Source organism: Rhinatrema bivittatum, chromosome 2 (assembly GCF_901001135.1).
Source record: "Rhinatrema bivittatum chromosome 2, aRhiBiv1.1, whole genome shotgun sequence".
Lineage (NCBI taxonomy): Eukaryota > Metazoa > Chordata > Amphibia > Gymnophiona > Rhinatrematidae > Rhinatrema > Rhinatrema bivittatum.
Window position 1 is genome coordinate 168,178,047 of NC_042616.1, and position 27,522 is coordinate 168,205,568.

The 27,522-nt window shown below is 42.9% G+C and overlaps 1 protein-coding gene across 5 annotated transcripts in view; it reads left to right on the forward strand.

Moving 5' to 3' along the window:
• The window catches only part of AKAP9 (A-kinase anchoring protein 9), a 687,299-nt gene that overhangs the window by 269,185 nt on the left and 390,592 nt on the right, over positions 1–27,522 (forward strand). For all 5 annotated transcript variants that reach the window (XM_029588843.1, XM_029588844.1, XM_029588845.1 and 2 more), the window contains 3 exons: positions 10,727–10,867; positions 11,360–11,466; positions 24,398–24,609. In XM_029588843.1, the coding sequence (XP_029444703.1) occupies positions 10,727–10,867; positions 11,360–11,466; positions 24,398–24,609 (460 nt within the window). The remainder of the gene's footprint in view (positions 1–10,726; positions 10,868–11,359; positions 11,467–24,397; positions 24,610–27,522) is intronic.

A 27,522-nucleotide genomic window follows, 5' to 3' on the forward strand; every position in this document is an offset into this window, starting at 1 on the left:
AAATCAGTAGCAGTAAAACCGTACTAACAAAAAGAACATATTTCGAAACAGCTGATGAGTGGAATATCCAATAATTAAAAACTCATATAAAAAATTCTAGATACCAATAAAATATTTCAAAATAGCAGACACAAAGACCAAGTAATGAAAAATAAGGATACAAACATGTTTTTCCTCTGCATACCTGGGAACGTTTGATATTCAGGTCTCCTGAGATTGTTTTGAATTAGCAGGAGGGGAGGGGTGGTTTGCTTGGAACTTTCTCCTCTCTCTACCAGTGCTCTCTCTCACACTGGCTCTCAATTACACACCTATACACACATGCTCTCAGTCACTCACATATACACATGCTTTTTCTCTCACTTATATAGGCTCTTAATTACACATTTACACACATGCTGTCTATCTTTTCATGCTATCACACACAGGCTTTCAATCACACACATACATGCTGTCTTTTTCTCTCACACACAGACTCTCATTCATATGCTTACAAACATGCTCTCTCTCTTTCTCTCATTTACACACAGGCTGTCAATCACATACTCACATGCTCCCTCACCTAAACCAGCTCTCAATCACACACAGACACACATGCTCTCTCTCTTACTTATACACACAGGCTCTTAATTATACATACACATGATCTCTCTCACACACAAAGTATCTCAATCATACACACATACTCTTTCACACAAACAGGTTTTCAATCACAAACTTACACAGACAGGTTCCCGATCATAAACTTACATTCATGCAGGTTCTCAATCACAGACATACTCTCTTTCACATATACAGGCTCTTAATCATTCACATACATGCTATCTCACACACATACACACACAGGATAGCAAACACACATGCTTGCTTGCGCATTCACTCGCTCTCCCTCCCTCCCTCCCTCCCCGGAACTAGCAGCAGCAGCCTCCTCCCAACCCTAACCTCCTTCGTTTTCAGCCCTGGCGGAGCAAGGAGTCCCATCGGCCGCAGGGGTTGACGTTCTTCTTCATTTTTCTGCACGCCGCGCTGCTCATTCCTCAGGCCGTGCCTCTCTTCTGTTCTTCGGGCTGACGCTGACCATGCTGGTGCTGCTGATTCCACCTGTTCTGCCGCGTTCTGCCCGGGCTGACAGCATTTTAAGCCCAAGCGGAGGAGGACCGGGGAGCAGCTGGGTTAGCGGGGGACCGGGAAGTGTGGCGACACACCTGCGTGTTCTTGGCCACACACCGGTTGAGAACCACTGGTGTAGTTGATGGCCTGGCACACATGCATAAAGGAGCCCTTTACACCAAATCCAATCTAAGCACATCACTAAAATTGGAGTTCATTAGGGTTCTGCTAAATATGACTTGGATAAAAGCCAATTTCCCTGCCAATAGGAAAACCAAATCAATATCTACAATACAGGGAGTCTTTCATTGTCAACCTGGGCCATGTTGAGGATGTTAGATCATATGGTATCTACAGTTTTACTTACATTGTTTATTCCCATTTGAAAAACATTAAATGGGCCCTGAATTTCCACTGGAATTGAGCCACTTGGGGTCTAAAGGAGCTCATGTGTATCAATGGACAGATTCTCTGTCTTTGTGGCCAGGGAATTGGCCTTGTAAATTATGCTGACAACAGATACCGCCAATGTAGGCTGGGGAGTTTATGGTCAAGGGCACCACACCCAGGGCCCTTGGTCCAAGACTGTTTGGGAAAGATGATAGATACAACCAAGGGCAGTAATGAACGCTCTAAAGACTTTCAGAGATTGAATGAGCAATAAAATCTTCCTGATACAGAGACACAGTCAGGTAATTATGTTCTATCTAAACAGTAGTGAGGAATAGAATATTTCTTGTGGGTCATGTTTTTGAACTTGGCCATCTCTCACCAGACAGCCCTAAGAGACATACCTGGCAGGGAAAGAGAACATCCTTTCCCTGCCAGACATGATCAATCCTAGACTACCATGAGACACCCTTGGATCAAAAAGTAGCAAACAGGATATTTTTTCAGTGGGGAACACTCAAGATAGATCTCTTCACAACCTTTCTGAACAAGAAGGTCCAAAGCTTCTATTCCAGAAGAACAACAGATGGCAGAGTCGTGTTAGATGATTTGCCTTTTTGTTGGGAGATAGGTTTCCTATATGCATAACCTCTGATTCTTCTGGTTGTGAATACTTAAAGAAGGGAACAAGTAACTATAATCCTCATAGCTCCATTTTAGCCGAGACATACTGGGGTGAATTTTCAAAATGTTCTCTACGTAAAAATTAGCATTACATGCATAAGTTGCCTCTACTCATGTATTCTGTATTTTATGAAAGTCAGAAATATGCATATATTTTCCTTTTGCACACTCGGATATGCATGTAAAAATGGGGTGGTCTAAGTGCATTCCAGAACAGAGCCAACATTTAGGCATGTAAGTTGCTATTTTAAAAAAGACTTGCACGTGTAGATTTACCAATTTAATTGTTTAATTTTACACCTGCTAATTATCTCTCGTAAGTGATATTAAATGTGTTTATTGTGGAGTACTTACTGGGTGGGAAGTTTGAGCGAACTGGGTGTAGTTCAGGCTGAAGAACCAGGAGTCTCTTGATGACTAGAGAAGGACTGGATGAACTAGTAGACCAATTGGTAAAACTGGTAATTTCCTAGATACATGATTTAAAATACACTGACTTAAGCTTGTAAAACCCACTTTTTCTTTCATATGTAAAATATACATACATATATTTTCAAAATAGGAAAAGTACAAGCATACAATGCATTGATATACATTTTTTCAGTGCATTGCATGCAGCATGTAAGCTACAGGGTATAAATACATGCATTTTATAAAATGCGCTTATATCATGTGCATGGGTTATAAAATACTAGTATAGATCTATGAACAACCATATACATATGTGTATATGTCTCTGCGTGCAGTTATTTGAAAGTTATTTTCGTTTGGTTTCTACTCTTTTGTAGTTGTCTATCAGGCAACCAATTTGGATGGGGAATTCTCCAGCTATAATCATTCGAAATCAGGAATGCTATTTGAGCCCTATTTCTACCATCTCTTCCTCACAGCCTGAATTTGGAGAGCAAAATTGTTTGTTCCTTTAGTTTCTCAGATGAGGTATTTCCTTCCTAGATGCAAAAAGGATATGAATCTACTCAAACGGGCCGATACAGTACAGTGCGCTCCGACGGAGCGCACTGTTATCCTGCCATTGGACGCGCGTTTTCCCTTACCCCTTATTCAGTAAGGGGCGGAAAACGCGTGTCCAGTTCGCCGAATCTAGTAGTGCCCTCAACATGTAAATGCATGTTGATGGCCCTATTAGGTATTCGCGCGTGATTCAGTAAGTAAAATGTGCAGCCAAGCCGCACATTTTACTTTCAGAAATTAGCGCCTACCCAAAGGTAGGCGCTAATTTCTTCGGGCACCGGGAAAGTGCACAGAAAAGCAGTAAAAACTGCTTTTCTGTGCACCCTCCGACTTAATATCATGACGATATTAAGTCAGAGGTCCCGAAGGGTAAAAAAGAACAAAAAAATTTTGAAGTCGGCCAGCGGCTGTCGGGTCGAAAACCGGACGCTCAGTTTTGCCGGCGTCCGATTTCCAAGCCCGTGGCTGTCAGCGGGCTTGAGAACCGACGCTGGCAAAATTGAGCGTTGGCTGTCAAACCCGCTGACAGCTGCCGCTCCGGGCCAAAAGGAGGCGCTAGGGACGCGCTAGTGTCCCTAGCGCCTCCTTTTGCCTGTTTCTACTGCCGGACCTAATTTAAATACTGAATTGCGCGCGCTGGGAGAGCAGGCATTCGCCCGCTCTCCGTGGACTTTACTGAATCAGTCCGAAAGTCTTATAGGTTTAAATGGCAATGTGTTGCCATTTGGTGTGAGAGAAAGTCAATAGATCACTTCTGTTTCATAACGTTCTACATTTGTCAGAATCTGATCTCAAAACTAACTCTGTTAGAGTTCAACTCGGTGCAGTTGGTACTTATCACCATTTTGTAGAAGAAAACTCCATCTCTGTATAGCTTTTCTTTCAATTTATGTAGGACTTCCTTCTATTGAAGGCTCCCATTAAGCCACCTGTAGTGCAATGGAACCTTAGTATGGAGTATATTCAGCTGATTACCCCTATAGAGCCTCTGAACTCTTGTTAGCTCAGATACTTTACCTAGATGGCCATATTTTGGTGGCCCTCAGTCAGCGACCTGCAAATCCTAATGACTTATGCTTTTTATACCAAGTTTCATCATAATTAGGGTGGTCTGTGCACTCATTCCAAATTTCTACATGATGTGGTGTCAGATTTTCACCTTAATCAGCCAATTACCTTTCCAAATTTTTCCCAGGACCCATGCTCACAAAGATGAACAGGCCCTGCATAGATTGCAGAAGAGCCATTTCCTTCTGAGTGGACTGAAGCCCTTAGAAGTTCCATTCAGCTTTGTTTATGTTGACCTCAACAAGCCTGGACTTACTGTAAACAAACAAACAATTTCCAGTTGAATAACAGATCAAATTTTCTTTTGTAATACCCAAGCATGTTAGGACTCATAATGTCAGAGCCATGGTTGTCAGTTGCCCATCTAAGATCATCCTCTATTAAGGAGATATGCAAGGCTGTGACATGCATTTACTTCCCATTATTGTTTGGAAACTTATTCTTGACATAACAGTAGTTTTGGTCAGTCTGTCCTCCATGATCTTTTTGAGGGGTAGAATTCAGCTCCATTGTCCCATGACTTATTTTTATGATTTTGGGTTGTCTTTAAAAAAAAAAAAAAAAAAGAATAAAACTGCAAGTGTGTTTTCCCATACAAATATTGTATGGCTGATTCATCCTACTTATTTACAAAGAAAATTAAGTTACTTACCTATAAGGGGTATTCTCTGAGAATAGCAGGATAATCAGTCACACATTTCTTCCTGCTTTTCCCTTTTTTGAAGTTGGCGTAGGTCCCGCATGGTGGTGGCACGTGTGAAGTCCTGCACAGGTTAAGTAAAATCTAGGCTTTTCTACAGTATATTATGAAATGTTCCATATTGGCGCCATTGGATATCACCCATTTGTGAGGCTGATTATCCTGCTGTCCACAGGGAAAACCCATTTTGAGTGAGCAATTTAATATTATTCCGCTTAAGCAAAAGGATGCATTTTTCTCACAGGACAAGCAGGATGGTAGTCCTCACATATGGGTGACATCATCAGGATGGAGCCCAATCACGGAACACTTTTGTCAAAGTTTCTAGAACTTTGACTGGTACCACTGAGCATGCTCAGCATGGTACCAACCCTGCATCCAGCAGGGGTCTCTCTTCAGTCTCTTTTATTCCGCGCAGCTTTTGCCACGCGGACTTAGGAACTCTCTCACAAGTTCCTGACAGGAGGTTTTTTCCTCAGGAATTTCTTTGCAAATTGCAAAAATGTATACCCCCTTGGGGTCTCCCTTCTTCGCCGTCAATAGCCGCGTCCATTCGGTAAGTTTTTACCCGTTTTTCGGTCAGTTCCCGTCGGGGACCAGTATAGGCCTCACAGACACCGACCGCGACCGACCTAAATTTTCGACGGCAGCAATGGCAATGGGTTTTCAGCAGTGCCTTGAATGTATTAGGACAATGTCCATCACAGACCCTCACCAGGTCTGTTTACTTTGTCTGGGCCCGACACATGACGTGGACTCATGTACCACCTGCACCCAAATGACCATGAAGGGCCGCTGGGCTCGGCTAGAAAAAATGGCTTTGATGTTCCACACAAAGCAGCGTCCACCGTCCCAGGCTTCCGCATCATCCGTACCGTTGCCGACGAAGTCACGCCATCAGTCGGATACCGATGACTCTCGGTCGACGTCGAAGTCTACCTCTTCACCGTCATCGGTGCCAGGCACAGGTTAGGCTGAGCACCGAGAGAAACATAGGCATAGGCACCGCAAGTCCATTCCATCGCTGCCAGATGCAACGGTGCCTTCAACCTCCAAGTCTCTCGAGCCACCGAAGAAGAAGCCCCGTGCTGAGGAGCCCTGAACCTCCTCTGAGCCGGGTTCACCGAGGCGTTCCCCACCTTCCGTGGGCGAGGCAGCCAAGACTCCACTGGGACCAGTGGACCCTCCGGTGATGCCCTCCATGCCTCCTACTCCAGACCTGGTGTTAGCTGCACCAGTGTTCCATGAGGAATTGCACCGGATGGTGCAAGAGGCAGTGGTACAGGCCATCCAGGGCCTTCCAAAGCCATCGATGCCGATACCGGTTCCTGTGCCGGCTCCGGAACTGATGCCACCGATGCTTCTTCTGCTCCTTGACAGGCTGGATGTCCTCATTGGTGCTCTGCCAGTGGCACTGGGGAAAGCACCGATACCCCTCGGTCCCTCGACGCCCATTCATCTTTCCTCAGATGAGGAGGGTTCATAGAGGCCGGAACCGGTTCCATGGCCTTCTGGATTGTTTCCACCGAGGCATCCACCGATGTCATCGGTGCCCCTTCGTCCTTCACTGATGCCGGACCCAAGACCATCGATGCCACACCTGAAGCCGTCGATGCCAGCACTGATTCCCTCGGTGCCCAGACCTCCTCCAGGCAGAGAGGGTCCCTTTCTACCATCTGACCCACAATTGGGGGCTGGGGATCAGCCTTACCAACCGTGGTCCAATGACTCATCTGATTCCCAGGACACCGGAGATATCCCATCTGAGCCTTCGCCACCTGAAGAAAGGCGCAAGTCTCCACCGGAGGACCTCTCCTTCATTAATTTCATTAAGGAAATGTCTGAGACTATACCTTTTGCCCTGCAAACTGAAGAAGATTCCAGACACAAAATGCTGTAGGTCCTTCAGTTTATTGACGCACCAAAAGAAATAATGTCTATCCCGGTGCATGATCTTCTGCAGCGCAACTGGGAACATCCTGGTACGGTCCCTCCGGTCAACCGTAAGACTGATGCCACCTATTTGGTCCAGTCTGCACCTGGTTTCCAAAAAACACAATTGGCTCATCATTCAGTGGTGGTAGAGTCTGCCCAGAAAAAGGCCAAGAGACCAAGGCCTCATTCTTTGGCACCCCCCTGGGTAGGAGCAAAAATTCCTTGATGCTTTTGGGCATATGTTTTCCATGGCTCAATGTTGATTTATCATATTGTGGCATACCAACTTTATATGACCCAATACAACAGGAATTTATTCAAGCAACTACAGGAATTTTCTGAGTCTCTCTCGGATCAGTTCCAAGACCAACTGAACTCCATCATAAAAAAGGGCTTTGATGCAGGTAAGCATGAAGTCGGGTCAGCTTATGACATTTTTGATACGGTTTCCAGGTTAGCAGCAGCCGGAATAAGCGCAAGGAGGTGGGCCTGGCTAAAATCCTCAGATTTATGCCCAGAAGTACAAGACTACTTAGCGGACCTCCCCTGTACAGGGGACAATCTGTTTGGAGAAAAACTCCAAGAAACTGTCGCACAACTCAAAGATCATAGCGAGACGCTGCGGCAGCTTTCCGCTGTACATGCTGACTTCTCTACCTCTTCTAAACAGCCGTTCAGGAGAGAGGCAAAAAGAACTGCTTACAAAGCATGAAGATACCACCCTCCACCAGCTCGGTCTCGTCCATCTAGACCCTATCAAAGGCCTCCACCTCGACAACCCAGACCTCAGAAAGCACAGCCACCTGCACAACCTGGTCCTGCCTCGGGGTTTTGACTCCCCCCTAGAGAGTGATTGTCATCTTCTCCCTCTGCCATCCCTGCCGGTCGGCAGCCGGCTATGACATTTTACCACCATATATCTCAAGGTCACCACGAACCAGTGGTTCCAGTTGGTCGTAGCTCAATACCTCGCCATACCGTCGGACTCTCCACCTCGGCCGAGGTGGACTTCCTCCGACCACTCTCAACTCCTGCAGGGGGAGATAGCTTCCCTCCTGCAAGCCAACACCATAGAGTCAGTTCCTCCTTTACAAAGGGGACAGGGCTTCTACTCCAGATACTTCTTAATACCAAAAAAGATGGGAGGCATTCACCCCATATTAGACCTTCGTGCTCTGAACAAACATCTACGAAAGGAGAAGTTCAGAATGGTAACCTTAGGCTCTTTACTCCCTCTTCTCCAACAGGGGATTGGCTTTGCTCTCTAGATCTAAAAGACGCGTACATGCACATAGCAATTACCCCGTCTCACAGGAAGTACCTCCGGTTCCTCGTCAGAAACCAGCACTTTCAGTACCGAGTATTTCCGTTCAGCCTAGCTTCGGCCCCTCGTGTCTTCACAAAATGCCTGGCAGTAGTAGCTGCATTCTTAAGACGACTAGGCACTCACGTCTATCCTTATCTAGGTGACTGCTTTCTGAGTGCTCGGTCTCCGGAGGCGGTTCTTCACTCCCTCCATCTCACTGTGCAGCTCCTACTATAATTGGGATTTCTAATCAATTATCAGGTCCAATCTGATTCCATCTCAATCCCTCTCCTTTATCGGAGCGGATCTCGACACTATCCAAACAAAAGCTTTCCTTCCCAGGGACCGAGCTCATACGCTGGCAGTGCTTGCGCGCACTGTACAGTCTCGTCGAACCACGACTGCTCATCATGTCCTCGTCTTTTTGGGACATATGGCGTCCTCGGTCCATGTTACCCCAATGGCTCGACTTGCCAAGCGAGTAACGCAGTCGACATTAAAATCCCAGTGGTCCCAGGCACACTATTCAATGTCCAACATTGTCCATGTCACCAGGCAGCTTCGTCTCTCACTGGCTTGATGGATCTAAGAGTCCTATCTGCTCAAGGGGCTGCCGTTTCAGGCTCCAGAATCTCAAATAATTCTGACAACCGATGCTTCCACTCTCGGTTGGGGAGCGCATGTAAACCACCTGCAAACTCAGTGAACCTGGTCTGCAGCAGAAGTGCAACATCAGATAAACTTTCTGGAGCTCAGGGCGATCAGATATGCCCTTCTAGCCTTCCATGATTGCTTATCCAACAAGCAATTCTAATCCAAACAATCAAGTAGCGATGTAGTACATCAACAATCAGGGGGGGGACCGGTTCCTACCACCTGTGCCAGGAAGTAGTGCAAATTTGGGCCTTAGCTCTGTCTCATTCCATGCTACTGAGAGTGACCTACCTGGCAGGCGTGGACAGTGTTCTAGCAGACAGACTCAGTCGTACTTTTCAACCCCACGAGTGTTCCCTGAACCCCACAGTCGCGGATCACATATTTCAGAAGTGGGGGTATCCGAGCATCGACCTCTTTGCATCGGTTCACAATCGCAAGGTGGAGAGCTTCTGCTCCCTACATCACAGTCAAAAAAACTCCACCGAGGGACACCTTCGCTCTCTCCTGGGCAACAGGTCTCCTGTTATTGTGTCGGTTGCACATCTTTGGGTGCTTTTAGTACAATGCTCGGGCATCCGCAGCTCGCCATTCACCCTTATGTGAGGACTACCATCCTGCTTGTCCTGTGAGAAAGCAGAGTTGCTTACCTGTAACAGGTGTTCTCACAAGACAGCAGGATGGTAGTCCTCATGGAACCCACCCGCTACCCCGTGGAGTTGGGTACACTTGATCAGTGGTATTAAACCTGTAATGGATAAAAGAATCACCACAATCCAATCAGCTCCACCATTGTTATCAGATTATATATATACTACTATTAGCACTAATGCACATTTGTTTCTTATTAAACATCTATAATTGTATACATTTTTTGAAGAATTCTTTAAAGCAAACAAAAAAAAGGATTTTTAAAAATATTTATTAGTACAAAACCCCCCCCCCCCAATAATGTACTGCAAAATTGATCTCTTAATTAATCAGGGAGTTCATATGAGACAATTTTATGTTTTAAAAAAATAAAAAAAATAATGTGGAAATGGAAAAACATCAGGCAGTGTGGTGCTCGGCTGCAAGAATATCTGTTTCAGCTGCCATCACGTGAAAAAAATGTACATTGTTTTAATAAGTGCCTATTCAACTTAAACAAATTTGCCATTCATAAATTCAAACATTCAAACTTCTTAAATGTTCTCCAGATATTTCCAAAAACATTCATAAAGTGGCTACATGTTTCATAAAAGCTTTAATCCAGTATCAACAGTGAATGCAATACTTAAGTTTGGGAGAACACCGTGCAAAACGTAGCTTTGGAAAACACTGACATGACCATGTTTTGCTGCCAGACACTAATTCAGGAAGAACTTCAAAACAAACTTCAAGGTATTTCCGACTGCATAGGGCCACATACATCTGTACAGGCCCCCAGGACTTTTATTTCTACAGTACGTTATTTTAACATGTACTAATACATGTTAAAATAAATAAAATAAAAACTAATTTTGCATCAGTGGATGCAGGGTTGGTACCATGCTGAGCATGCTCAGTGGTGCCAGTCAGTTCTAGAAACTTTGACAAAAATGTTCATTGATTGGGCTCCATCCTGATGATGTCACCCATATGTGAGGACTAACATCCTGCTGTCCTCAGAGAACACCTGTTACAGGTAAAAAAAACCCCTCTGCTATACTTACATTAATAGCTTATGAAAATTGCCTTCGCTCTTTTGTACATTAGAAAATTTTACATTGTATGCAGAATGATGATAAAGGAAACTTTTGACTGAAAGATTTTAAAACAAAAGTTTCATGAGTTTAGTTGACAAGGGGAATGAATTTCATAAATTTGACAAAATGGTCTTGCTTTTTGTAATTGTGAACAATGTGTTTTTGAAATATTTATCTTAGAGTGCCTTGGTGGTCAGTGAAAATCTTGCTACAGAAAGGGAGAAAATGCTATTGGAAGAAATAGAAGCATTAAAGGAGACTTCTGCAATGAGTGACAAGAAGTTATGCTTTGAACTGCAGACTAGGAGTACTCAAACACAGGTAAAATGCAGTTTGGCTTCCTTAAGAGCTGTGGTTTATTTGCTGTGCTTAGCAGTGTTTCCTTATTGGTTGGTACTGTCAGTCTAACTTAGTTTCCCTAATGGTATCAGCTTTTGCTTGCATCTGATTGATCAACAAAGAAGAAGGTGGGGTTTAGAATGCCTAGCATTATTCTGCAGGTAAACTCAAATTTTCATGTTGCCATAGTGTTAACCTAGAGGGAACTGAGAAGCTGTTTACTCTGCATAACAAACTTCATTGATACAGACTTGGACATAGATTAGTCATGCTTTTCAGTTTTGTACTATTTTCTTTGATACTAGCAATCTAATATAAAAGATCATTGCTGGTTTTGCAAACATTATGTAGTTTGAGCTTTTGTTGGCTTTGGTTTCAAAGTAAAACAGAGCATAGGGTGAGCAGAACATTGACTCCAGCATGACAGGATTTTTGTCCCTTTTCTCTTACCTCCCTTTACCAAAACTTACTCAGGATGAAAATGAGAGTAGAGATGAATCTGAAGAGCACACGGTTAAAGAAGCAGCTGAAACAGCAAATGAAAGACCCAAAGAGACTTCAGTTGTGCTTATCAAAGAAAGGTAGGCACTTTGTGCACTTCTACAAGTAAAAATGTTATGTAATAAAAAAAATTTCATCTAAACTAAAAAGATGATTCTGGAGGTTATTTTGAAATTTTTAAATCAAAATATTTTACTACTACTGTGGTCAGTTTACCAGTTTTGTCAGTATCTTGTTAGTTGTCTAATTGCCTATGGTTTACATGGCAGAAAATTAAAATGTACTTTTTGGTTTTGTGAATTTTTTCAAATACTGATAATAAACACTTTTAATGTGAACAAATTCTAAAGATACATTGCCCCAAACGGAAGCCTCTCCCCAACCCCATATAGCCATTGAAAACATTGTATTGTCCCTGAGCTTTGAGACCTGATCTAGGTATCAGACTCTGCTGTTTGGCATGGTAATAGGACATACGCTATCTTAACTATCAGTCTGATTCCCAATGCCAACAACTGCATGGTAAAGGGGTAATTATGCATTTTGTTAGTATTTTCAGTTGCTGATACATAAATATATATTCCATTTTCAGCTAAGATGCTCAAGTGAAAAAAGATAGAAATTACTGTCTTAAACATCTCGTTCAGCACAGGAATTGGAAAGGGATGACATTTTAAAAAATTGATCATGTTTCATTAGAATTGATTAGAAAACCCCAATTTTTTAACCTAAAATTGTCTGCATTCACTTTAATGGGAAAGAAATGAATGAATGGAATGAGTAAACTTATTTTTTTTGAACCAAATGAATTTTTGTGGCCTATGAAATGAATTAACGAATCAAAATGAAAATTTTGCCTCTGCATGTCCCTAATGGCCACCAAGGGGCAAACGCTAAACTTTTCTCCTATAAACTTTCCCTTTCTCTGTGGTTCCATAGCATCCAACTTGAGAGAAGTCAGAATGTTGTCTATTGTCTTTCCATTTTGGGAAAAAATCCTAGGAGCAGCACAGGACTTAACAAGAATCTGGCTTTATTAGATACTTCTGATATATCCAGCATGCATCCCTACTGATGTGCTTGCCTGAGACTGGGTAGACTGTCTTTAAACATATGAAAATGTATCCTTTCATAATGACATGATCTGTGAGCAGTAACACTTTTCAAGACTGGGTAATTTATTAATTGGCTAAAAATGTGAAAAAAAATATTCTGCTTTTGGAATTTCATGCCATTCTTTGTGCTGCTTTGCTCCTCTGTCAGTGCCTTGAGGTTTTCCTGCCACTGCCAGTACGGTTTTGCCCCTTTTGGTTTCATATTAGCACAGTCATAGTGCATTGATATTCCCTTCAACCTTCTGACAGGAGGAAGATGCTGCAGAATGTTGATAACTCCTCCATTCCAGAAGTCCCTCAATCGCTTACAGACACACTCCGGAGCCAGGTTAAAAAATGTGTAGGGCAGGATGGGGAGACACTATCATCCATTGCGCCATTGTATTAGAATCCTGTTTTATCTATAGTAGGCTACAGATATATGCAAGCACAGAGAAGAGAAGGTGTCTGGGGGAATGAGGAAGTGCAGAAGCAGAGAGAGAGTGTTTAGGGAATGAAGAGGTTTTAGAACAGGGAAGTGGGAAATGGAGAGGTATAAGAGCTAGAAGAGACTATTTGGGTGAAAGGTCATTATGACCATGTAACACCTCTTCTCAAGTCACCTCATTGGCTCACTGTCCACTTCTGCATAGTTTAAACTTGTCTTACTTTTCTACAAATATGTTTGCTCTGCAGCTCCTCATTATCTTTTCTCTCATCCTGCACCCTTCCTTGTGAGCTCCACTCATTGGGCAAGTTTGTTTATTTAAAATATTTATATTCTGCTTATAATGATTAATCGTGCTAAGTGGATTATAGTTAATTTAAAACAATACCACGTTGCTTTTGTCTGTGCTTTTCTTCTCCACTGCCAGTTCCTAACTCCATACTTTCCACTTTGCTATATTGTATGCATTGAACAGATTTCCTGATTTGATGGGTCCTGTTCCCTCTCTGACCATATTCAAGTCCAGTCTAAAAGCTCACTATTTTGAGGTTTTTTTTAAAATCCTAAACACTTCTCTACAGTAAATACACTTCCCACAGATTCTTGTTTATATACATTTGTCTCAATTAGATTGTAAGTTCCATGGGACAGAGACTGTCTTTTATATATATATATATATCTGTACAGTGCTGCATATGGGACTCTAGAGTAATTGATTGGAAGACTTATGGAATGGAGGGGTTGTCAACATTGTGCAGACTCTTAACTGCTTTATGCAGTAAAGTATTGGAGATTATTTAGGAGGCTTTGTTCTTCAACAATAATGCTGATATTGTAGCTTAGCACTTATCGAAAAAATTCATAATTTCTTCCAGTGAACCACATTTGATGACTTTGTCCTTTCTGCAGAGATTTATTTTGCCCCCGGACAGACATATATGAATCCCTTTCACATAATTCTTTCCAACATTCAGGATGTTGGAAAGCATAGCAGGTAGGGAAAGCATGCAGACACGTGGCTTCTGGCACGCTTTCCAACACAGATTTGTATAAAGAGGTTGTGGGGCTCTTGCATTACATACTGAGTACATGCTATGCTTCCGTATAGTGTTTTCACTTGTTGCAACCATGGGGTAAGGAATGGAGTTGGGGGGAGAGTGAAGAGTAACTTGAAGACACATGTATATGTATCGCCTTAGATAGGATTGTGATGCTTACGAAACACTGTTAGATGCTGCAGAATGTTGGTAAGTGCTCCTGTCCAAAAGTACCCCATCACCTGTAATATCCCAATTTTCTCAGTTACCACAAAACATTCTGGTGTAAATTCAAGCTTTAAAGAGCAAGTGGAAGAGTAGGCTACAGACACATGCAGGCACATACACAAACCCGGTGAGAAACACAGACTGAGAAAGATACACATGAACAGTGATAAATATCTGAGGTTATCTGTATCTCTGTGTGTCTGTCTTTGTGAGTGGGTGTGTGTGTTGGAGGATATGTTTTTGCGAGTATTTGTATATGTGTGGTTTATATGTATTTGTGTGATGATTTATTTGGGGGAGTAAAAGGTGTGTGCGTGGGATAGTGTACATCTTTGAGGGTGTGTCTCTAGGGGCTATGAGGATGTGCGGGTGTGAAAGATTTGTATATATATGTTTTGGAAGGGGTGTTGGGGGAATGTCTGTGTAGTGTGTGGGGAGGTGGGGGGGTTGTTTGAATGAAGTTTGGGGGATGCTGTGTGGGAGTATGAGAGTGTTTGTATATGTGAGGCACTGTGTGTATGTGCGAGGGAAAGGAATGATGTTGGTTGGAAGATATGGAGGAAGTGACTTGAAAGGTGCCATCCTTCTCTCTGCTGCTTCATTTCCTTGGTATCCCCTGATCTGGCAAGATTTATCAGTATCTTAAAGCAGTGGGGATCTTTTGCCAGGGTTTGTTGTTTAAAAATTCTGACCCAATTATTTTAGTTTTCAAACTTTTTATTTATTTATTTGATTTATATTTCACTTTCTCAGGCACTGTAGGTATTTCCTTATCCCAGAGGGCTTAAAATCTTTAGTTGTACCTGAGGCATTGGAGATTGAAATGACATCCCTAAGGACTCAAGGAGCAGCAGTGGGATTTGAACCCTGGTTTCCCTGATTTGCAGCCCACTGCTCTAACCACTTGGCTACTCCTCCAGTTATCCTAGATGTGTTCATCTTCTTTCAGCGAGCCTAATTTATTGAATTTCTGTCTGTCCTTTGAAGAATTATTTTGTTCTCGGTCAGACATAAATCCCTGTATTTCTTTCCAGAATCTGTGTGTTAGAAAGCATAAAAAGAACTGATATTTTTAAAATCACTGCCAATCCCAAAATTGCAGCCCCCTATGGTAGCCTCAAGGATTAAATAAATATCATATTGAAATAGGATTTTAGTGTTTTATTTTCAATTGTCAACTGTATTATCTGCCTTTTTATTCTCGTCTTGTTTTTATGTTGCTGGTTTATTTTATGTAACAAAGATGTACATGTTTTGGGGGTTTTTTTGTTTTTTTGGCCTGGCAGGTTTCTCCTGTTTTTTTTTTTAGGCCTCAAGTTCAGTCAAAACTGGCCTGGGATCCAGCTCCCCAGGGAGTTTTCCTCCTAATTCATATTCTATTCCAATTCACATAACTTAGTCTTTGCAGCATCAGTCCTTGGTTTGAAGCCCAGGTCTGGATTTTTCAATAGATACACTAGGCCTATGTTTAGAGTGGCAAAAATTGGGGGTTGGGGGGGGGGGGGGCAGCAGGCTGACTGAATATTTGCTACCTTCCAGCAAGGCTGAATTTCACTTAGAGAACAGCTTTCTGCTTCCTGATCCAGCCCCTCCCATCCCAGGCAGCATGCAAGAAACAAGAGGGTGGGAGGTAAGTCTGGAGCAGACATGAGATCATCATCAGTTTTTTTTTTTGTCAAACTTTCCAGCAGCAAGAGTCAGAACTTGTTATAGTATGTAGCAGTCTACAATAGACATAGTAAACATCATAATAGACAACAAACATATGGGCCGATTCAGTAAAATGTGCAGGAGAGCCGGCGCTCCGAGGCAAGCGCCTGCTCTCCCAACGCGCGCCCAGGCCACTCTCCTGGGCGCGTGATTCAGTATGCAAATGAGTGCCAACGCTAATAAGGAGGCGCTAGGGACACTAGCGCGTCCCTAGCGCCTCCTTATTGGCAGAAGCGGCGGCAGTCAGCGGGTTTGACAGCCGACGCTCAATTTTGCCGGCGTTGGTTGTTGAACCCGCTGAGAGCCATGGGTTCGGAAAACGCACGCCGGCAAAATTGAGTATCCGTTTTCCAACCTGTAGGCAGATTTTTTTTTTTTGGGGGGTGGGCCTCCGACTTAATATCTCTATGATATAAAGCGTTCTTCTTGCCTTTGCTATCGCCTTGTCACATTACTTCACCATCTTCAGGTCACTGGACACTATCACCCCAAGTTCTCTCTCTTGTTCTGTACACAACAGCCCTTCATCCCCCATCACAAACAGCTCTTTTGGATTACCCCACCCCAGATGCATGACTCTGCACTTCTTGACATTAAGTCCCAGCTGCCATATCTTGCCCACTGTTCAAGCTTCCTTAAATCACATCTCGTTCTCTCTACTCCTTCCGGCTTGTTCACTCTGTTGCAGATCTTGGTAACATCCACAAATAAACAAACTTTACCTTCTATCCCTTCTGCAATGTCGCTCTCAAAGATATTGAACAGAACCGGTCCCAACACTGATCCCTGTGGCACTCCACTTAACACCATTTTCTCTTCAGAGCAGGTTCCATTTACCATCACACACTGTCTTCTATCCGTCAACCAGTTTGTAATCCACGCCACCACCTTGGCGCTCACTCCCAAGCTTCTCATTTTATTCATGAGTCTTCTATGTGGGATCTGTATCAAAAGCTTTACTAAAATCCAAGTAAATCACATTGAGTGCTCTTCCCTCATCCAATTCTCTAGTCACCCAATCAAAAAAAATCAATTAGATTTGTCTGACGGGGCTTTCCCCTGGTGAATCCATGCTGTCTCGCATTGAGCAACCCACTGGATTGTAGATAGTTCACTGTCGTTTCCTTCAGCAGAGTCTCCATTAATTTTCCCACCACCGAGGTGAGGCTAACCAGCCTGTAGTTTCCATCCTCCTCTCTGCTCCCACTCTTGTGAAGTGGGACCACCATCGCTCTTCTCCAGTCACTCGGCACCACTCCCATTTCCAAGAATCTATTGAACAGGTCACACAACGGACACGCCAGCACATCTCTGACCTCCCTCAGTATTCTGGGGTGTACCTCATCCGGCCCCATGGCTTTGCCCACTTTCAGCTTTCCTAGCTTTTCCCATACATTCTCTTCTGTAAAGAGAATTTTGTCTACTCCACCTCCTTCCACAGACTTGTTAACTAGTGACAGTCCTTCTCCAGGTTCTTCTTTAGTAAACACCGAACTGAAATATTTGTTTAATATTTCTGCCATTTCTTCATCTCTCTCCACACATTGATCCTGATCACCTTTCAATTTCACCATACCTCTTTGGACCCTTCTCATTTCTCTGATGTATCTGAAGAATGTTCTGTCACCTCGCTTTTCTAAACTCTTTGGCAATCCTTTCTTCTGCCAGACATTTTGCTTTCTTGATTACTTTTTTCATCTCCCTAAGTTTTACTAGATATTCTTCCCTGTGTTCTTTTTGGGATTCTTTATAATTCTCGAATGCAGCTTTTTTTGCTTTTATTATGTCAGTCACCTCCTTTGAGAACCAGAACAAGAAACCTATACATTTTTTTTTATTAATAATTTTATAAATTATACACAAGCAAACTTGCAACGGACATAGCATTTGAATGTGGCAATTTACAGAAAGGATAATTGTGCAAACAGGCAATAATCACAAACTAACACTAACAGACCACCATAAAGCTGGAAGGACCCAGAAAGGGAGAAATGAACAAGAAAGAAGAAAAAAATCTTCAAAAAGAGGAAATAAAAAGATCTTTGTGTGATGCTATAATCTGCATTCATAATACAAGAATAAGCAAGAACCTAATCTCAACTATCTAATCTCCAAAGGAAAGAAGAAACAAACACTGTATTAACCATTATTAGGAGCACGAGCATTAATAAATGATCTAACTGAATAGGTTCTGGGAAAACAAATTTTTCAGAAGAAAAACAAACAATATATTTGCAAAGAAAGTGCAAGAAAAAACGAGCTCCCAGATCAACAATTCTTGGCGCATATCTAGAAAGGCTTTCCTACGAGCCTGAGGTAACCCTAGAGAAATCAGGAAAAGTTACTACAATTTATAACGTAGAGGGAGGGTTTCATCACACAAAGAGTACTGTTATGAAAGTGACAAACAGTCTTGTCAGAGAAGGTGTAGGGTACATTAATAAGATAGTATCATGGAAGTCAAAAACTAGGTAAAGGAGAAAAGTGAGGCAGTTGGGGCTTTTGTAGAATAAAATGGCTGAATGTGTAATTGATAGATGATAGAAAGGGGAAAGCAGTCATTTTAGGTTGATGCTTAGAACAATGAGAAAAAGTTGAGATAGTATAGGACTGCAGTATAGCAGAGCTTGTGTAGCAAGCGGTTAAATCTGAGACAAAGGAAAATTAGATCAGCAATAGGATGGAGTTGGCATGTTAAGCCATGAGGCTTCAGTTGGGCAGGGCAGTCTGGAGAGTTTTGGCTATGCTTCATATACTTCAACAAACTGCCAGGTTTTTCATTTCTTCCTGAAAGTTGGGTGCAAACCTGATGTCTAACAGTATAGAATCCAGAGGCTGGGTCTGATCCTGAGAAGGTCATTTTTCTCATGCTAGAGAGCTTCATTTCCTTGGGGGCTAATACTACCAGCCAAGTGTGAAGCAATGTGCATAGAGGGTAGGAGGGAGTGTATAGAGAGAATTGGTCTTTTAGCCCTTGAGTGCTTTGAAAGCCAAGACTAGGATCTTGAAAGTGAGGCAATAGGTGATTAGGAGGTAATCTTAGATCTTTTGGAGTGGGGTAATCCGTTTGAATTTGCTGGCATTAAGCAGGCTCCTTGCTGCAGCATTTTATATGAGCTGTAGGTGGTGATCTAGCTTTTGTGTAAATGAATTATAGTAGTCCAAGCAGGAGATTACCAAGGCCTTAACGAAGGTAGCAAAGGCAGGGCCATCAAATAGTGGGTGAAGGAAGCGAAGTTTGCATAGTTGATAAAAAGTTGACTTTGTCACAGTTAGTATATGAGCCTCACATGAGATTTCAGAGACTAGATAAAACTTAGGCTTTGGACTGGGTAGCTGAAGGGCACAATAGATCCTTCTAGAAAAGCTATTAGTGTGGTTGGGTTTCCTAATTCATAGTACTTCAATATTTTGGGGATTTAGCTTTTTTAAGTGAAGCCAGCTTGCGATCATTTTAAGGCAGTTGTTTAGATTAGTGATTGGTTAGGATCAGAGCCTATGGAGCGCACAGTAGATGAATATCAGCATAGGTGTGGTATAGAATTTGGAAGTTTCTGATTAGTTTTCCCAGATGAGCCAAGTGGATATTGAAGAGTGTTAGGGACAGAATGAAGCCTTGTGGCATACCACATAGGAGAAGGTAGGTGTAAGAGGAGGCCTGAGCAAGGGAGATGATTTGGGTACATTTGGGGAGGGATGATTTAAACCAGGGAAGAGCCAGGCCTGAGAGACCTAGGTCAATTAGGCAGGAGATGAGAAGTTGATGGTTGATAGTGTTTAATGTTGCTGAAAAATCCAGGAAATCTAGTGGAACCTGTTGGCTTCAATCCAGGTACAAGCATATATCAGCCATAAGGCAGGTTACTGCAGTTTCTGTGCTGTGAAAGAGTTTGAAGCCAAATTGGAAAAGGTTCAAATCCTTTGTAGTTTGTAGTAGTTTAGTTAATTGTAGCAGTACCACTTTTTCAGTGATTTTGTTGAAGAAAAGAAGGTCTGAGACTGATAGTTGGGTGTAGGCTGGTTTTCTTAATTAAGGGTCTAGTCACCACTTTTTTTTAAGGCATTTAGGTAGATTTATTTATTTATTTATTTAGCATTTTTATATACCGACTTTCCAATAACAGAATTACTGATCAATTCGGTTTACATTTTAACAGAACAATAACATTGACAAGTAAATGTCTTACAAAGAACAGGTCGATATAACTTGGATAAGTAAATATGGGGTTAACCAGTAAAGATACATTGCCTAATATAGGTATAAGTAAAAGATACAGTGCCTAATGTAGGTTAAATAAACAGTTGCTAATTATAAGGGGAGGCCTAAGTTAAATAAACAGTTGCTAATTATAAGACTAGGTTATGTTAGGGAGGTGTTGATCTGCAGGCAGTTGAGTAGACACGATTTGGCCTGTTTGAGCCATGAGGGGAAGGGGTCTTCCTGGCACATTGTGGAGTTGAGCTCTGCAAGGAGAAATCAGGTAAGCTAACCAATTTGGCAGTGCAGTAATAATGGGAGATTTCAATTATCCCAAAATTGACTGAGTAAATGTAACGTCAGGACATGCTAGAGACGTAAAATTCCTGGATGGAATAAATGACTGCTTCATGGAGCAACTGGTTCAAGAACCGACGAGAGAGGGAGCTATTCTAGATCTAATTCTTAGTGGAACACAGGATTTGGTGAGAGAGGTAATGGTGGTGGGGCCACTTGGCAATAGTGATCATAACATGATCAGATTTGAACTAATGACTGGAAGGGGGGGGGGGGCAATATGTAAATCTACAGCTCTAAAACTAAATTTTCAAAAGGGAAACTTTGATAAAATGAGGAAAATAGAAAAAAAAACTGAAAGGTGCAGCTGCAAAGGTTAAAAAGTGTAGAAAAGGTGTGGACATTGTTTAAAAATACCATCTTAGAAGTGCAGTCCAGATGTATTCCACGCATTAAGAAAGGAAAAAGGAAGGTAAAATGATTACCGGCATGTTTAAAAAGTGAGGTGAAAGAGGCTATTTTAGCCAAGAAAACCTCCTTAAAAAATTAGAAGAAGGATCCATCTGAATAAAATAGGAAAAAGCATAAGCATTGTCAAGTTAAGTGTGAAACACTGGATAAGAGAGAATTTGAAATTAATTTGGCCTTAGAGGCAAAAACTCATAATAAAAACTTTAAAAAAAAATATCCGAAGCAGGAAACCTGCAAGGGAGTTGGTTGGATCATTGGATGACCGAGGGGTTAAGGCCATTGCAGAAAGACTAAATTAATTCTTTGCTTCTGTGTTTACTAATGAAGGTATTGGGGAGATTCCGGTTCTGGAGATGGTTTTCAAGGGTGATGAGTCAGATGAACTGAACCAAATCACTGTGAACCTGGAAGATGTAGTAGGCCAGATTAACAAACTAAAGAGAAGCAAATCACCTGGACTGGATGGTATGCACCTCAGGGTTCTGAAGAAACTAAAAAATGCTATTTCAGATCCAGGAAACTATAGACCGGTGAGCCTGACTTCAGTGCCAGGAAAAATAGTGGAAACTATTCTAAAGATTAAAATCACAGAGCATATAGAAAGACATAGTTTAATAGAACACAGTCAGCATGGATTTACCAAAGGGAAGTCTTGGCCTCACAAAGGTGAAACGGTAGATGTATTGTATTTGTATTTTCAGAAGGTGTTTGAGAAAGTCCTTCATGAGAGGCTTCTAAGAAAACTAAAAAGTCATGGGGTAGGAGACTATGTCCTTTCATGGATCACAAACTGGTTAAAAGACAGGAAACATAGCTTAAATGGTCAAGTTTCTCAGTGGATAAGGGTAAACAGTGGAGTGCCTCAGGGATCTGTACTTGGACCAGTGCTTTTCGATATATTTATAAATGATCTGGAAAGAAATACGATGAGTGAGGAAATCAAATTTGCAGATGATACAAAATAATTCAGAGTAGTTAAATCCCAAGTGGATTGTGATAAATTGCAGGATGACCTTGAGACTGGAAGATTGGACATTGAAATGGCAGATTAAATTTATTATGGACAAGTGCAAGATGATGCATTTAGGAGAAAATAACACATGCTATAAATAGACAATGTTAGGCTCCATATTAGGAGCTGCCACCCAGGAAAAAGGTCTAGGCAACATAGTGGATAATACATTGAAATCATTGCCTCAGTGTGTTGCAGCAGTCAAAAAAGCAAACAGAATGTTAGGAATTATTAGGAAGGGCATGGTGAGTAAAATGGAAAGTGTTATAATGCCTCTGTATCGCACAGTGGTGAGACCGTACCTTGAGTACTGTGTACAATTCTGGTCACCACATCTCAAAAAAGATATTGTTGCACGGGAGAAGGTACAGAGAAGGGCCACCAAAATGATAAAGGGGATGGAATGGCACCCCTATGTGGAAAGGCTAAAGAGGTTAGGACTGTTATGGATGGATATAATAGAAGTCTATAAAATCATGAGAGGTCTAGAATGGGTAAATGTGACACGGTTATTTATTCTTTCAGATAATAGAAGGGATAGAGGGCACTCCTTGAAGTAAGCAAGTAGCGCATTTAAAACAAATTGGAGAAAATTCTTTTTTCACTCAACGAACAATTAAGCTCTGGAATTTGTTGCCAGAGGATGTGGTCCAAAGCATTTAAGGTAGCTGGGTTTAGAAAAGGTTTGGATAAGTTCTTGGAGGAGAAGTCCATTATCTACTATTAAGTTGACTTAGGGAATAACCACTGCTATTACTGGCATCGGTAGCATGGGATCTTCTTGGTGTTTGGGTACTTGCCAGGTTCTTGTGGCCTGGTTTGGCCTTTATTGGAAACAGGATGCTGGGCTTGATGGACCCTTGGTCTGACCCAGTATGACAACTTCTTATATTCTTAAGGAGGGATTCCAGTTTTTAAAGACTCAGGGGATGGAAAGAGAAGTGAGATGGTGTGATTGATTGAGTCCAACTATGATAGTCACTGGCAGTGTTGTCTAGTTCAGCTTTGATGCTGTTGATCTTATTTGTAAAGAATTTAGCAAATTTGTTGCAGAGCAAAGGAGATCTACTCTGCTCCCTAATCCAATCCAACCCCTCCCTTCCTGTCATTCAGGAATAGGAGAGGAGAGGGTGAGCCTGGAACAGAAAGAGCAAAGGGGAGATTAGAAGGGGCCGAGTGAGGGAACATGCAGGGTGATGAAGATAGAGGCTGGGGGATTAGAGGAGATTAGCTGTATGGCATGTATCTGTGTTTGAGAGAGAGGAATGGGGTAAGTTGGGCAGTGTTTGTGTGTGTAAGAGAGAGGATTGGTGCAGGTTGTGTGTGTGTATAGGTGGAAGGTTGGCGAGGGGATGCAAGTGTGATCAGGACTGGAGCATGATAGAGATGCCCCTATCCCCCCACCCCACTGCAATTCAGATCCCCTCTACCTTGATCTCCCCCCCAGATCCTGGAACCTCCTTCCTTCCTACTTATCCTTTCTCCCTAGATCCTGGAACCCACTCCCATAACACCTCCTACTCTCCACTGCACATCCTCCGTCCAAGAACTTCCTTCCTGCACCCTCCTCTTCCCCTATCCCAAATTCCTGATCTTCCCTATCTTCCATCCTCCTATCACTGGTCTTCTCTTCCCCATTTCTGTTCTCTTTCCTTCTCATCTTCCTTATCCCCCCCCCCCCTTCCATTGCCAGTCTTCTCACTACCTCTGCACTCTATTGCTAGTCATCCTTAATTCTTCTCCCCATCCCTGGTCCTCTTGTTCTCTCCTCTCCCCATCCCTGGTATCTCCTCTCTGTACTGATACTTGAGATACATTTTCCTCCAATAAAGCAAAATCAATTATACAGAGACAAGCAAGTTTGAAGAAATACTTAATTTTTACATTGTAAAATAAAAGATAAAAATGTTTGTCATTATGCTTCAGAATTTTCTAATTTTGTCACAGAAGCTATCCAACCTACCGCAGGAAACTATAGGGTTGTACTTTAGGACTTCTGTTCCCTGTTGTCCAGCCTTTATGGGAAGCAGTACCTAGGCTAGGGACAAGAAAATCCTAAATCTGACACTGGGGAAGCCATACACTAGTGTACCTTCCAGAATTCTAAAATTGTGGGTGCTAAGTCTGACCACTGGGTGGTGATGCTATGAGATGATTTGGACCCGCTCCCACAATAGACTGTAAATGCAGCCTCTACAGAATCCATAGGCCTGGCCAAGCCAGACTGCAAAATCCTGGCCTGGGAATTGAACCCAGTTTCTCCACAAAGCAGTGCATAGCACTATCACTGAACCACCAAACTGGCCTGATGTGTTTTGCTTTTAATCCTCATATTATAGATGTGCTTAGTTGGGGATGCTGCAATTTAGCATAGTAATACCTTTTTAATGCCTACTAATGTATGGAACATTAGCCTTTGCATTAGCATTAGTTTTGTTGGACTTGTTAAAAATTTACAATAAAGAGTGTATTTTTTATTCATGCTAGTAAGGTTTTCTCATATCTATATTATACAGGCAAAGTCTACAGAAGGCTTATAACAGACTCCTGAAAATGCTGTTAGAGGTTGCAAAAACAACTGTAGCTGTTGAAGAAACAATTGGTTGCCATGTTCTTGGACTGTTGGATAAATCTACTACTAAAGACCAGCCTTCTTCCAGAGTCATTGTTTGGAATCGAGAACCAGAAGAACCAGCAAAACCATGTACTCTTGATGGAACTTCTACAGGTACTGATAATGATTTTCCTTATTATCCCAGGACAAGCAGGATGCTAGTCCTCACATATGGGTGACATCGGTAATGGAGCCCTATGTACGGAAAAACTTCTTTAAAAGTTTCCATGAAACTTTTGAATGGCACCGGAGTGCCTACTGAGCATGCCCAGCATGCCATGATATTCTTTTCCACAGGGGTCTCCCTTCAGTCTTCTTTTTTCCGCGAAGCCGTTAGCATCGTGGGCTAATTGGAGTCCTGAGGTGATTTTCACCTATCGAAAAAAATTCATATTTTCGGAAAAAATTTACTCCATCCGCAGGGGTTTCCCTTAGTATAACTTTTTCCGTTTTCGATTCCCGGCCGGGAACGATATTTTTGGGGTTATCGCCGTCAACGGCTGTCCGGCGCCATGGCCTCGGGCTTCAAAAAGTGCCCAAACTGTGTGAGGACAATGTCGATTACCGACCCTCACTTTGAATGTGTTCTTTGCTTAGGCAAAGATCACAATATCCAAACATGTAAATCGTGTGCGGAAATGACAGCGAAAGGTCGTCGTCTAAGGGCCGAAAAAATGGAGCAGTTATTTAATATCCAATTGCTTCCAAGGCCTTCGACCTCAGCGCAATCTTCTCCATCTACTTCAGTCCGTCAATTGATACTGAAGCAGAAACGTCCAGAGGCGGGAGATGCCTCAACACCATCCCCTTCAATTTCCTCAAAAGCATCGATCTCGGGGAGCGACAAGCAAAAAGAAAAACACCGCCACCGGCATCGGAGATGTCAGGTAACGATGACCGAGAATCCATCGGAAGGCACCGCCTCGCCTGCAAAGAAACCCCGGATGGGGACTGAGGCTCCGAGGCCTAGTGAAGGGCGATCCCCACCGATATCGGTGACCGTCTCCATACCTCCTCAGGGCTCTGAGGAGGTATTGGCATTGCCAACACCGCCTCCCTCCATAGCTGCTCTGTTATCACCAGCTGTGAGAGTGGAACTTGACTCCTTTATTCGTCAAGCGGTGCAACAGGCTCTGCGCGATGCGATTCCGCCTCAGCCATCGACAACTCCACCGATACCCATTCCATCACCGAGAGAGCCAGCACCATCGATGCCGCAGACACCGACGAGGACACGGGAACCGGTCCCGATGCCTACTCCGGTACCTTCACCGGTGCCACAGGTACCTCCATCGATACCTCCACCGGTACCACTGATACCTACACCGGTGCCCACACCGATATCTCCGATGCCAGCACCGGTGCCCAAGGAGGATGTATCCGGGTTACATCCAGTTTTTACCAAACTGGACACACTCCTGGACATCCTCACTAAGAAAATACCAGTGGAACCGATTCCAGGCCCATCTGGAGTGCCAAGACCCCCAAGGCCTCGTTCTCCGGTCTTACCATCTCGACCTATGCAGCCGATCCCTCATCACACACATGAGATACCTGTGGACACCAGCTCTGATTTTTCTTCTGATGAGGAAATATTTTCAGAGCCTTCTCTGCCTGATGACCACAGGAAATCGCCTCCTGAGGACCTCTCCTTCACCAATTTTGTTAAAGAGATGGCTGACACCATTCCTTTTCCCATTCAAACAGAGGTGGATGCACGTCAAAAGACCTTGGAAGTCCTCCAGTTTGTGGACCCTCCCAAGGAAATGCTGGCAGTCCCTGTCCATGAGGTGTTCCAGGAACTGCAATATAGGATTTGGGAGCATCCAGGTTCGGTGTCAGCAGTAAATAAGAGAGCAGAGTCAACCTACCTAGTGCAACCTATTCCAGGGTTCCAGAAAATACAGTTGCCTCACCAGTCAGTGGTCGTTGAATCCGCTCAGAAGAAGGCGAAGCGGCAAAAGTCACACTCCTCAGTACCACCTGGAAAAGAGAGTAGGCTTCTGGATAACCTGGGAAGGAAAATCTTTCAAGGTTCAATGCTGGTTTCAAAAATTTCATCCTATCAATTATATATGAACCAGTACCAAAGGAACCTTTGGAAACAGGTTCAGGAACTCTCTCTCTCTCTTCCTGAGCAATATCAGGAATCCTTACAAGACATCATTCATAAAGGCCTCGACTCTGGTAAACATGAGGTTCGAGCAACCTATGATTGTTTCGAGACTGCTGCACGGCTATCAGCATAGAAACATAGAAACATAGAAATGACGGCAGAAGAAGACCAAATGGCCCATCCAGTCTGCCCAGCAAGCTTCACACATTTTTTTCTCTCATACTTATCTGTTTCTCTTAGCTCTTGGTTCTATTTCCCTTCCACCCCCACCTTTAATGTAGAGAGCAGTGATGGAGCTGCATCCAAGTGAAATATCTAGCTTGATTAGTTAGGGGTAGTAGCTGCCGCAATAAGCAAGCTACACCCATGCTTATTTGTTTTACCCAGACTATGTTATACAGCCCTTATTGGTTGTTTTTCTTCTCCCATGCTGTTGAAGCAGAGAGCCATGCTGGATATGCATCGAAAGTGAAGTATCAGGCACATTTGGTTTGGGGTAGTAACCGCCGTAACAAGCCAGCTACTCCCCGCTTTGTGAGTGCGAACCCTCTTTTCTTCTCCCCTGCCGTTGAAGCAGAGAGCTCTGATGGATGTGTGAAGTATCAGTTTTTCTTCTCCCCTGCCGTTGAAGCAGAGAACTATGCTGTATATGCATTGAAAGTGAAGTATCAGGCTTATTTGATTTGGGGTATTGCGGCAAGAAGATGGGCATGGCTCAAAGCCTCTGATCTGCGCCCAGAGGTTCGAGAACATTTGGCAGATCTGCCTTGCTTGGGGGATAATCTCTTTGGTGAGAAAATAAAAGAAGCTGTGGCAACCCTGAAGGACCACACTGAAACATTGAAACAATTATCTTCTCAACCACAAGAGACTCAGCCTTCTACCAGGAAGTTTCCAAGGCGTGACACTCG